The 13,418-nt window shown below is 38.0% G+C and overlaps 1 protein-coding gene across 1 annotated transcript; it reads left to right on the top strand.

Annotated features, from left to right (window-relative positions):
- Nucleotides 1-8,673: 8,673 nt before the first annotated feature.
- Nucleotides 8,674-11,013, top strand: LOC102817041 (olfactory receptor 51L1-like). The gene is made up of 2 exons (XM_006870350.1): nucleotides 8,674-9,601; nucleotides 10,925-11,013. The coding sequence occupies exons 1-2, from the start codon at nucleotides 8,674-8,676 to the stop codon at nucleotides 11,011-11,013; spliced, it is 1,017 nt and encodes a 338-aa protein (XP_006870412.1).
- Nucleotides 11,014-13,418: the final 2,405 nt, after the last annotated feature.

The raw sequence follows: 13,418 nt of genomic DNA, 5'->3' as shown, positions 1-13,418 counted from the left end.
TGCCTCTTGTTGTTTTGTTAAGTGCCATTAAGTTGTTTCTGGCTCATAGTGACCTGTTTAGGGTTTCTAAGGAGTTGCTGGTAAGCTTGAACTGCAAACCTTTCCATTCAAACTGACTTTGCAATTCAGAGCATTAACTCGCAGCACCACACCAGAACTCCACTCTACTTCTAGGATTGGTATGTCTGCATCATTCTACCTCACTGGAATTCATTACAATGAGTATGTGCATCACTTTAGCACCATCTCTTTTTGTATCCACTACTTGATTGATCAAGAGTCGGTGAAACTAAAGGAAAAGGTCCAAGGTACATTGAGGACATTGGCAAAGAACAAGGCTCCAGGAATTGATGGAATACAAAATGAAATCTTTCAACAAACTGCCAAAGCACTGGGTCACTCACTCATCTATGCAAAGAAATTTGGAAGACAATTACCTGGTCAACTGACTGGAAGAGATCCATATTTCTGTCTAATACAAAGAGCGGTGACCCAATGGAATGCAGAAATCATCGAACAATATCTTCAATATCCCATGCAAGCAAAATTTTGCTAAAGATAATTTTTAAATGGCTGCAACCATATATTGGCAGAGGATTTACAGAAGTTCAAGCTGAATTCAGAAGAGGACGTGGAATGAAGGATATCATTGCTGACATCAGATGGATCTTGACTGAAAGAAGAGAAGACCAGAAAGATGTTTATCTATGTTTTGTTAATTATGCAAAGGCTTTTGACTGTGTGAATCATGACAAACTATGGACAGCATTGTGGAGAATGAATATTCCAGAACAATTAATTGTGCTAATGAGGAGCTTGTACATAGACTATGAGGCAATTGTGACAGGAGGAAGCATCAGGAAAGGAGGAAGACTCATTAACAGCCTATAATATGCAGTTGATACAACCTTGCTTGCTGAAAGTGAAGAGGATTTGAAATATATACTGATGAATATCTAAGATATATATCGTCAGGAGGGACCAGTCCCTGGAGAAAGATGTCATGTTTGATGAATTGCAGGGTCGGAGAAAAAAGAGGAAGACCCCTCAACAAGTTGGATTGGCACAGTGGGAGTAGTGATGGTCTCAAATGTAGCAATGATTATGAGGTTGGCACCGGACCAGGCAGAGTTTCGTTTTGTTGTACACAGGGTCGCTATAGGTCAGTACTGACTCTATGTCACTTAACAGCAACAACATAACAACCTGGTTGACAAGGACTTCCAGTGTTGCACTTTAGGATAATCACTGGACTGTGAACCACAAAGTCTGCAGTTCAAAACCACGAGCTGCTCCTTGGAAATTCTATACAGAGTCGCTATGTGTCAGAACTGACTCAATGATACCTAACAATAACATCCTGGTTGATAAGCACTGGACCACAAAGTCAGTTTGAACTGCAAGATTAGTGGTTCAAACCCACTGGTGGCTCCTCAGAAAATGAATACAGGTTTGCTATGATAGAGTACTGACTCGACTGGGGTAATCAACAACTGCATCACCTTTTGTATTAGCCACACTGACAAAAATCTCCACAAGCTGATGTCTAACTTTCTGCTCATGCTGTCCCTCACTGACATGGGCATATTCATCTATACTGAAGATCTTCTGGTTTGATATTTGGGAGATTGGACCAATAAACATAATTATAAACAGGACAAAAGTTTGAAGTTGTTAAGGGTTTCGTTTACTTAGATTGACAATCAATGCTCGTGGAAGCATTGATAGACAATCATGGAAGCAATAGTCAAATAATTGAATGAGATATTGCATTGGATAAATCTGCTGTAGAAGACTTACTGAAAATGTTTAAAAGCAATAACATCACTTTGAGGATTAATATAGGCCTGATCCAAGCCAGGATATATTCAATCACTTCATATGCATGAAAAAGCTGGACAATGAATCAGAAAGATAGAGGATGAATTCTTAAATTTGAATTTTGATGTTGCTAAAGCAGAATTCACAGATTTGCCTTGGGAGAAGTAAAACCAGAATGCTCCATAGAAGCTCAATCATCTCACTTACTTTGGGCATAACACCAGTGGAATCAGTCACTGGAGAAGAATATCATGCTTGATAAAGTTGAGGTAGAATCATTGCAAAAGCAAAAACCCTTAATGAAATGGATTAACATGTTGATTACTTCAATGGTGTCAATCCTAACAATTGTGAAGATGGTTCAGGGCTGGGCAATAATTTATTGTTGTGCACAGGGTCAATACGAGTCAGTGCCAATTCAAGAGCGTTTAACAACAAATGGTGAAAAACCAGAAGACTAATGAATACTTCACATAACAGTTTTAGCATATTTATATGAAATAGCATACTAAAATATATCAAAATTACCTTGGTCATTATATACCCCTTACTTGGATAACTAATTCATGTCAAAATTTTACCATAAATACAGTAGGAACAACTTAAACCAAATCCAAACATGCTGCCATAAAGCTGATTTCAACTAAAGGTGATCCGATGTGTTCCAGAGTAGAACCATTCCATAGGGTTTTATTGTAGTTCTTGATAAGTTCTGTGGAGTCGATTCTGACTTGTAGTGACCCTGTATAGGTTTCTGAGTAGTAGCTGGTGAGATTGAACTGCCAACTAGCTGACTGTCATTTTTATGGAAATGAATATCCAGGCCTTTATCTAATAGGTGGATTCAAACCACCAATCTTGCATGAGTCTGATTTTGAAAAGGGAAAATCACATATCTTAAGTATCATTTTTATTCTGCACATAATAGTAGTAGATCTTAACTCATGTTACTTAAGCTTTTACGTTACAGATTCTGTAATTCTAGCTATAGCTATCTGTCTATCTATCTACACATATATAAACATGAGGGTAAGTTAAAAAGTATTGCTGCTACAGTCTCAGTTCATACATGCAAAGTTTAAACATGTCACTCTGATCAGGGGATGCCTACAGTCAAGTTCTCTCAACAATTCAACTGTCTTCATCTTGTTAGGAAACCTTCAAAAAAAACATTGAGTCAAAACAATGGATTCCAAGGAGATCAGCCGCATTGATTAAATGCAGTGCAGAGGTCATCTAAGAAGATTATGGGAACTTTCTTTTTTGGATTCTAAAGGAATAATTTTGATAGATTTTTCTGAAAGACACAGGAAGGTAAATCCAAAAATTTGACTATCTTATTAGTTATCTGGTGTTACTACTATAGCCGTCTTCTGGTGTGGCACTGCAGGATAAGCACTGGACTGCTAACCAAAAGGTCGGTAGTTCAAAACCACCAGTTCAAACTCTCTACAGGGCTGCTAAGAGTCAGAACTAACTTAACAGCACTTAACAACAACACTATTGCAGAAATACCACAAATGGATGGCTTTAACAAACAGAAATTTATTTTCTCAAAGTTTAGGAAACTAGAAATCTGAATTCAGAATACCAGCTCTGGAAAAAGATCTTAGTTTCCTTTCAGCATATATAGGCCCAGCATTTCTTGGAGATCTCCATGTGTCTTGGCATCAATCTTTCCTGGATCTTGGAGCTTCACAGTTGAGGGACCCCAAGCTCCAACAGATCCAACCCCATCCTGCCTTTTCTGTCTTGGTGGTAGGTACCCACCGATCTCTGCTCATTTCTATCACCTTTTTCTCTTATAAGTAAGAAATTACAGGCCATACCAGTGAGAAGCTCAAGGTTGTGATGGGATTAAGGGTATTACAGTCTACCCTTTATCCTTTTATCAATTTATCACATCAGATCAAATGATGAGGAATTATCACGTAAGTGCCACATTATATCATTACATTACTGTAAAGTCACTGAAAAGTATAAGCCACATTTACACATATTTTAAGGGGTCACAATTCAATCAACAACAAGTATTTGTTGTTGTTAGGTGCCATCAAGTCGGTACTGACCCATAGTGACCTTATGCACAGCAAAATGAAACACTGCCCAATCCTGGGCCAACCTCACTATTGTTGCCACGCTTGAGTCCGTCAGTGCTGCCACTTTTAGAATCATAAAAACTTTTATTAAATGAAAATATAAAAATGCGAAAGTGTTGTTTCTCAACATATCCTCATCTATCCTCATCTAAATGCTTCTGAAGGCAATATTTTCCTCACTCTAACTCCTACCCAAAAGGAGCTCGGGTAGCGTAGTGGTTATGAATTGGGCTGCAAACCATAAGGTCAGCAGTTTGAAACTACCAGTGGCTCCGCAGGAGAAAGATGAGGCTTTCTGCTCACGTAAAGATTTACAGCCTTGGAAACCCTGTACAGGGTCGCTATGGGTCGGAATCAACTCGATGGCACTTAACAATATCAACAACAATAACTCCTACCCAAAGAATTCTGTGATCTTCAATTTATGCCTTTTTTTAAAACAGCAGTGTTTGTAACATCAAGGGACTCAAGTTGTGCTCCTTTAAAGTGCTGTTTGAGTTTGGAGGAAAAAAACAATATCTGAAGGAGCAAGAACATAGATAACTGGTGAATGGGATAAGGTTTCAAAACAAATCTCACAGGACAGCACTTGTTATCCATAAAAAATGAGTAGGTGCATTGTAATAACAGAAATAGATTCCTTGGCAAAACTTTCCTGACCCTTTTCTCACCAGTGACTCTTTCAATTTTCTTAGAAAGTCTTCATAATAAGTCCTGTGTCTTCAAGAAAATCTATCAATCCTTACAATCTCAAAGATCAATCGCCATAATATTCAGAACTGACCTCTCTGTCCTGAATTTAACTGGCCTTGTAGATCGCCTTGGAAGTCAATGTTGTCACTGATCTACCCTCTTTAAATCTTATTGGTAAATTCAAGATTCATCCTTGGTTATGATGTGTTACATAACATTGTCTCCATTAGTTTCTATCTTGCTTAAAAGAAAAAGGAGAGTTCAGATCTTTGAACTGACTGATCTTTGTACAATGCTTTTTTAATTTAGCATCTTTTTTATTATTATTATTTGTAGGCACAGTAACAGGATTAAGACAAGTATAGTACTAAGAGAACTTGTCTACAGCCACCCATTGATTGCAGAGACATGTTTAAACATGTTTTATTTTGTTCAGAGTAAGTATGTATAAACTGGAAACCTAGTGGTGGTGGTGTGCCATGGAGTCAGTTCTGACTCATAGCAACCCTGTATAGGATTTCTGAGGCTGTACTTTTTTATGGGAGCAAAAAGCTTCATATTTCTACTATGGAGCAGCTGGTAGTTTCCAATTGCTGGCCTTGAAACTGGAAGCTTGACTTGTAACCATAATGTGACCAGAGCTCCTTGGAAGCCTAGTAGCGACTATTTTACTTACTTTGCATGTAAATTGTAAAATTTACAAACCATATTATTGTCCTATCATAGTCTGCATTCAAATTAGTATATTGTATCATGTCACTTTAAGGAGCTCTGGTAGTGTAGTGGTTACGAATCGGGCTGTGAACGTCAGGGTCAACAGTTTGAAACTACTAGCTGTTCCGCGGGAGAAAGATGAGGCTTTCTGTTCCCGTAAAGATTTACAGCCTCGGAAACCCTGTCAGGGTCGCTATGAGTCGGAACTAACTCGACGGCACACAACAACAAATCATGTCACTTTACAGTATTTTCCCCAGATACTGAGACAATAAATATTTGACTACATCTAGAGTCCTGGTGTGGTACTGCAGGTTAATGCACTGGATTGCAAGGTCAGTTTGAACTGCAAGGTTGGTGGTTCAAACTCACTAGCTATTCATCAGAAACCTTTATAGGGTCGCTATGTTGTTGTTGTTGTTGTTGTTAAGTGACGTTGAGTCGGTTCCGACCCATAGCGACCCTGTACAGGGTTTCCAAGTGTGTAAATCTTTACGGGAGTAGAAAGCCTCATCTTTCTTCCGCGGAGAGGCTCTAGTTTCGAACCGCTGACCTTAAGGTTCGCAGCCCGATTCGTAACCACTATGCTACCAGAGCAAACTTGACAGCACTTAACAATAGCAACAATGTCTAGAATGTCCTTGACCCCCTGTTCCCAAACTGCAACATTCTGCTGCAGTATGGAAGTGGTGGGGATAAGGAGCTTAGAAACGGTGGCAAACTTAATGTTAGTACTGATAGGGTTACGGCCACTGCCCTGTGATTATCCTGGGGCCTCATATCTCTAAGGACTGGAAAATGACTTATTAACTCACCCTCTTTGCTCTGGGAGCTGGGATGAATACTCACAACAAGAGGAACTACTCTTCCAAGTAAGACCTGGGACAACAGAAAAGTGGTAGAGAGTAAAAGGAAACAGATTGGGGTCTTGTAAGGCAAAATAGAAAAGGACAGATAGCAGGAATATAAGGACAAATAACTGGTTCTGGAAACAAGAGATTCTGAGCTTAAAGCAGATTAGAATAAACACTGGGCTGTTAATCAAATGGTCACAGTTCAAATCCACCAGCCGCTCCTTAGAAACCCTAGATAGGGTTGCTATGAGTCAGAACAGACTCAATGACACTTAATAAGAATAACAGCAATGATAGATATGTTTATTAATTACTCCTACACTAGTACTGCCCATGAAGTGCATTGACTCCGTACTATAAGCACTGGACTGTGGACACAAAGTCTGCAATTTAAGCCCACCAGCCCATTCATCGGTGAATGATGAGGCTTTATGCTCCTGCAAAGATATGCAGTCTCAGAAACCCTATACAAGAGTTGCTATGAGTCAGAATCGTCTTGATGGCACTTAACAACAATAATTAACAGTACCATCCAGATTGTACTCATCTAAGGGAGACTTTTTAGACAAAATTGCCTAAGATTCTCTGGATTTCTAAGGTAAGTAACATCTTCTATATCCATGGAGAAGGTGGGGGGCCACTTTCAGACGTAATAGAAGAGGACTTCCAAAATAAGATTAAGTTGGCGCCAAATAAACTTCAGCGCTCTTGCCTGAATTTTGCTAAAGTGCATTGTAAGATGTTCTAGTATTATTGAAGAAACTATAAAGATCAGGTATATAAAATGATTTTAATTTGACTTTAATTAAAGCTCAGGGTATTAATGTAGCACTATAGGATAAGCACTGAACTGCTACTAACTATACTGTTGGCATTTCAAACCAACCAGTTGCTCCTCAGAAACCCTATGTGGGTCACTATGAATTGGATCTGACTCCATGGCTCTTAATAGCACAATGACACAGTTGAGTGGTCTAAAACCTACTTTAGAAAACCTGAAGACTTTCAGGCCAACAAAACAGTATCAAAGAACTCTATTATCCCCCCTTAGGAAGTGGTGGAAGATGCCACATGATTAGAGTCAGGAGCAATAGTAGAGGATCAAAATGAAGCACTATTACAAAAAAAGGTTGAGGAATTACAGACTGACCTTAACTAAGTGAATACATGAAACACTACTGCAGTGACTTCAACTGTAGCATTTCATAAGATCACAGAATAAATATTGGAATCTAGTGGGAACAAAGTCCAAGTCCAAGGCATACATTTTGTATTTTTAAAATTATTTTGCTTCATTTTGATTTGAATTATGAGCTTGTGCTATAATTCACTGGTACAATAATCTACCTATCATTTTGCATTTTTGTGGAAATTTATTATGAAAATTAACAAGTATAAGATTTTGCACCTTTAAATTGAAGCTGTCCTCAAATTAAGTATTTTGTTATTATTTTAAGTTAGTCTTTCAACAATTTGACACTGATTATTTCAATTAATTATACCTTAACCTATATTTAGCTTTTGATTTTGATTTTTGTTCAATAATGAAAGCTTACCAGAAGATCTAGACTGTAAAACAAACAAACAAACAACAACAACAAAAAACTGAATAAGAATGTGGGTCTCAAACCAAATTAATATCATACTTGACTGCAGACACCAGTGACATATATTATATATATATGTGTGTGTGTGTATAGATAGATAGATAGATAGATAGATAGATAGATAGATAGATAGATAGATAGAGATATAGATAGATAGATAGATAGATAGATAGATAGATAGATTAGTAAAACAAGAATTATGTTGACCAGTGCTTTTAAGTGTGTTGCAAGATGTTCTAGCATTATGGAAGAAACTATGAAAATCAGGCATATAAAAGGATTTCATGTAAATCGCTTAGAGTCATAAACAAAATTATAAAACTAAAGTAAGACCAGTAACCTTGGCCAAGTAAGACCATAAATATCCTAAAAGTAAAGGTGTAAAATTGTGATCTAGAAGTTGTTTGCTATTCTTCCTGGGTAGTGTCATTGTGAGATGATTATTACATCTTTAGACAAGGCACTTATGGGTTTGTATATAAAAGAGAAGGCAGGATTCTTATGGTTTTAGAATGGATATTTTACTTATGTGGCAACTCTTAGCATGGTACTAAGATCATACCAATGGTAGTATGATCTTGGGTTGGGACTGTGGAGAACTAGTGTGGCACTGTAAGATAATCATTGGACTGCTAACCCACAAGCTGCTCATCAGAAACCTTATACAGAGTTGCTGTGAGTCAGACCCCACTAGATGGCACTGACAGTAACAATAACCAAACAGGAAAATAGGAAGGAGTTTAGAGGTGATTACTGGTAAACAGTGAAGTATTCTGTTTGTTTTTGTTATGCTTTGTTTTATTCTGACACAGATCCTATCTTTCCATTTCCCTCCCCATAGAAGTATGATTTGGGGATGGGATTTTAGCTCATCAAGTCAACACTATGGCAGCTTCAAACTCCAGCAATTCTCTGTCCTCCACATTCTACCTCACAGGCATCCCTGGATATGAGGAATTTCACCACTGGATTTCCATCCCATTCTGTTTGCTCTATTTTGTTGGAATAATGGGCAACTGTACCATTTTACATATTGTCCGCACAGACCCTAGACTCCATGAACCCATGTACTATTTCCTTGCCATGCTTTCTCTCACTGACATGGGCATGTCCATGCCCACAATGATAACACTCTTCAGGGTGTTGTGGTCCATTTCCAAAGAGATACAGTTTAATATCTGTGTGGTCCAAATGTTTTTCATTCACACTTTCTCCTTCACTGAATCATCTGTGCTCTTGGCTATGGCCCTTGATCGATATGTGGCCATCTGCCACCCTCTGAGATATGCCACCATTCTTACACCAAGACTCATCACCAAGATCGGAATTGCAGCCCTGCTCAGGAGTGTCTTTGCCATGATTCCACTTCTGGCCAGGCTGGCCTACTTTCCTTTCTGCCACTCCCACATCCTTTCTCATTCCTATTGTCTGCACCAAGACATGATCCGCCTTGCCTGTGCTGACACCAAGTTTAATGTTATATATGGATTGGTTCTGATCACTGTGCTGTGGGGAATGGACTCTCTGGGTATTTTTGTATCATATGTTTTCATACTTCGTTCAGTGTTGAGAATTGCATCCCGAGAGGGCAGACTTAAAGCCCTCAACACATGTGCTTCTCACATCTGTGCTGTATTAATTCTGTATGTACCCATGATTGGACTGTCCATTGTCCATCGTTTTGCCAAACACTCTTCTCCCCTCATTCACATCTTCATGGCTCATATCTACTTATTGATTCCACCTGTGCTGAACCCAATCATCTATAGTGTGAAGACAAAGCAGATCCGCCAAGGAGTCCTCCATCTGCTTTTCCCCACAAAACACTAGTTCTACCTTGGTGTAAACATGTTCTCAAGACAGTGAGTTTCAGGAATATAATAATATTTATATTTTTATAACTCATAATAATTTGTCTGTTCTAGTTATTCATCTAATATTTTGGAATCAGGGTTTCCAACACAAGACTATTTAAGAAGAGAATGGCATCAGAAAGAGGCGCTAATGAAGATAGTTTAAGTTCATTAAGACTATTGAGCCTACAGAGTCTGACATCACATCGTGCATCTTAACTCTACTTTTTCTGTTACTATTTTGAAATATGTTGAAATCATTTATATCCAGTCATTCCATTTGTAATCCTAACTCTTATTCATGGTAATTTCATCAATGAAATAATGTATTGAATAGTCCAAGCATACATATTTTTAAATTTTCTATTATTTTATAATATTAGTCATGAAACCTTGCTGTTTCTTGTTATCTAAAATTTATATTTACAAATATACTAGGTCTATCTTTCTGGTAGCATAGTGATTAGTTACGAGTTGGGCTGCTACCCTCAAAGTAGCAGTTCAAAACTACCAGCTGTTTCATGGGAGAAAGATGAGACTTTCTGCTCCCATAAAGATTTAGCCTCGGAAACCCTATACAGGGTCACTGTGAGTTGGAACCGACCTCATGGCACATTACCACCACCACCACTATCTTTCTCAAAGTTAGAAAATACATCTCATCTTGGTATAATAGTGTATTAGATCTCAACTCAGAGGGTGGTCTGAATCTACACTGTTATTGCTAAGCACATAGCACATCATTATAACCTTATAAAATTTATATACATGTCTGGTATGGCGCTGTGGGATAAAGCACTGGGCCACAAGGTCAATTTGAATCATGATGATGGTGATTCAAACTCACCAGCTGCTCTTTGAAAACCGTATAGAGGGTCACTATGAGTCAGAACCCACTAGAGGGCACTTAACAACAACAACAACAACCCTCTCTATGGGGAATGTGGTGACTCCATAGAATATTTACTGGGCTGTAAGACAAAAGGTCAGCATTTCAAGCCTTCCAGCCATTCTACACTAGAAAGATAAGCCTTTCTGCTCCTGCAAAGATTTAAAGCTTCAGAAACCCTATACTGGGTTGCTGTGAGTCAAAACAGACTCACAATAACAACAACAACCCTACCTATGCTGGTTTAACTACCTCAGGATTGTTGTTGTTAAGTACCATCTAGTTGATTCTGATCCCTAGTAACCCTGAATAGGGTTTCCAAGGAGCAGCTGGTGAGCTTGAACCACCGATCTTGCAGTTCAGAGTACTTTGCAATCTGACACATTAGCCCATAGCCCACATCAGGACTCCTCCTCAGGATTAGAGAGGGCAATGTTAGCTTTTTTTAAGTTAAAATTTTTTCAAATAATGTTAATTTTATAGATAACCAGCACATAGTAATTTTTGAAAACTCATAGATAATTGTCATGTGCATCCAGGAATGGCAAACCTTTGGTTTTAAGGTATCTTAGTCATAATTTGAAGGAGCTCTGGTAGCGTAGTGGTTACGAATCGGGCTGCGAACCTTAAGGTCAGCGGTTCGAAACTACCAGTCACTCCACGGGAGAAAGATGAGGCTTTCTACTCCTGTAAAGATTTACACCCTCGGAAACCCTGTACAGGGTCGCTATGGGTCGGACCCGACTCGATGGCACTTAACAACAACAACAACAGTCATAATTTAGGATGTATTATTAACTTAAATATGAATAAAATGTAATTCATTAAGGTGTAGCTATTTTGAAACGTGTCAGGATTTAGAAAATTTTAATTAATGTTCTTATTTCAGATTTTCACACTTACAGAAAAAATAAATTGGAGTAAAAATATTTTTAGAATGCTTTAAGACACTCAGTATTTGTATAGGTCTTCATGATAGAATGCTTTTGCGTATCTTAGCTTATTCTAACTAATATCAAGCCAAGTTCATGCTGTTTATATTAGTACAATGCTGTTTAAAGAGGCACCTGATGCTATTTATGGAATGTATCAGAGAAAAATGAATCAATTAGTGAATGAAGAATGACTTGAGATGAAAAAAAAAACAAAAAACCTGAAAACCTCAGAAGAAAAGTTTTGACATACCACAAGCCTACCTATGCTGCAGTCAATTGAAAGTTTTAACAAGCCTATCACACACAGTAGAACTGTCCCATAGAATTTCAAAGATTACAAATCATTAATTTAGCAGACAGTCACTTCTTTCTCCAGGGGAGCAGATGATAGAAGTTGAGTGTTTAAACCAGCTAAGTGCCTCCAGGGATCCTAAGAGAAATCTTATGAATTCACAATTAGCACTGCAAATTTCATGCACATGAAGTTTACTTAGAAACACATGTTTCCTGCTTTTAATTCAACTGTTTCTAACTCCACTTTTTTTAGCTTATTTATTGATTTTACAACTTATTAAGACTTCCCTTCAGCATATTTGCCTTGGCCAAAATGAATCAACTAAAAATTATGGAGGATGTACACAAATCAAAATGAGACAATCCCCTTGTGAAAAATAAATCAAATGAAATTGATAGGAAAATATAATATTGAGAATAATGTAAAATTACCATCAGTTGTGCATTATATTAGCATTGTTTAACTTTTTAATTATTTCTAAAATAATATCTATGTTTTTATCCAGTCACTATAGAATACATTTTTCTCTGTGTTTATACTCCAGAGAATAAAACTTTCAATAACATTTCTTTTAACAAAAATACCTTGAAACTACTGGATCATGGATTTATTGTCAAAATTGACTCTATGGCAATGGGTTTATTGGTTTGTAGATTTTGAATTAAACATACCAATAATTGTCTTCCACTTGTTTGTCAGTTTGTATACTATAGCAAAATGTGTGATACTGTGATGCTGGAATATATGCCACCAGTATTTCAAATACCAGTAATCACCCAAGGTGGACAGGTTTCAGTGTAACTTCCCAACTAAGACAGATTAAAAAGGATGACCTGGAATTATGAACTAATTAGTAACACATAGGCATTTGGCTATATGAATCAAAACAAATTATAGACAACACTCTGGTAGTGTAGTGGTTACAAATCGGGCTGCTAATCGCAAGGCCAGCAGTTTGAAACTACCAGCTGTTCCACGGGAGAAAAATGAGGCTTTCTGCTCCTGTAAAGATTTACATCCTTGGACACCCTGTACAGGGTCACTATGAGTCAGAACCGACTCCGTGGCACACAGCCACCACCGCAACTAATGGGAATTACAGAGCACTTAATTAAGTGCTCATGTGCAACATTTGCATAGACCAAGAGACATTCAACCAGAATAGGTAGATACTGCATGGTGTAGAATCAGGAAAGATGTGCATCTGGCTTGTGTCATTTCACCAAAATTATTCAATCTTCAACTGAAAAATAATCTGAGAAACTCAACTATCTGAAGAATGTTGCATCAGAATAGAAGGAAGATTCATTAACAACATGAAATATGCAGATAACACAACCTTGCTTATTGAAACTGAAGAGGACTTGAAGCACTTACTGATGAAGATCAAAAGTTGCAACCCTCAGCATGGATTAAAACTCAATGCAAGAAAACTAAAATCTGATCATCCAGTCATTGAAGCCAGGACAAATGGGTATTATCTGCAAGTGTGGGTGTTCTTATGCATCTGCCCTCTCTTCTTATCAGTCGGATGCTTCACTCTCCGCTCTAGTCCTCTGTGGCTATGTCACTGACTCTGGGCCCAAGAGTCCCCAGGTCCTGCCACACTGCTGGCCAACCAGGTCTTCACCCAGGTTCACAGAAGTCTATTGAACATT

This window comes from Chrysochloris asiatica, unplaced genomic scaffold (genome assembly GCF_000296735.1).
Source record: "Chrysochloris asiatica unplaced genomic scaffold, ChrAsi1.0 scaffold00140, whole genome shotgun sequence".
NCBI classification, from domain to species: Eukaryota; Metazoa; Chordata; class Mammalia; order Afrosoricida; family Chrysochloridae; genus Chrysochloris; species Chrysochloris asiatica.
Note: the sequence above shows the minus strand (reverse complement) of the source record. Positions and strands in the feature narration are given on the sequence as shown.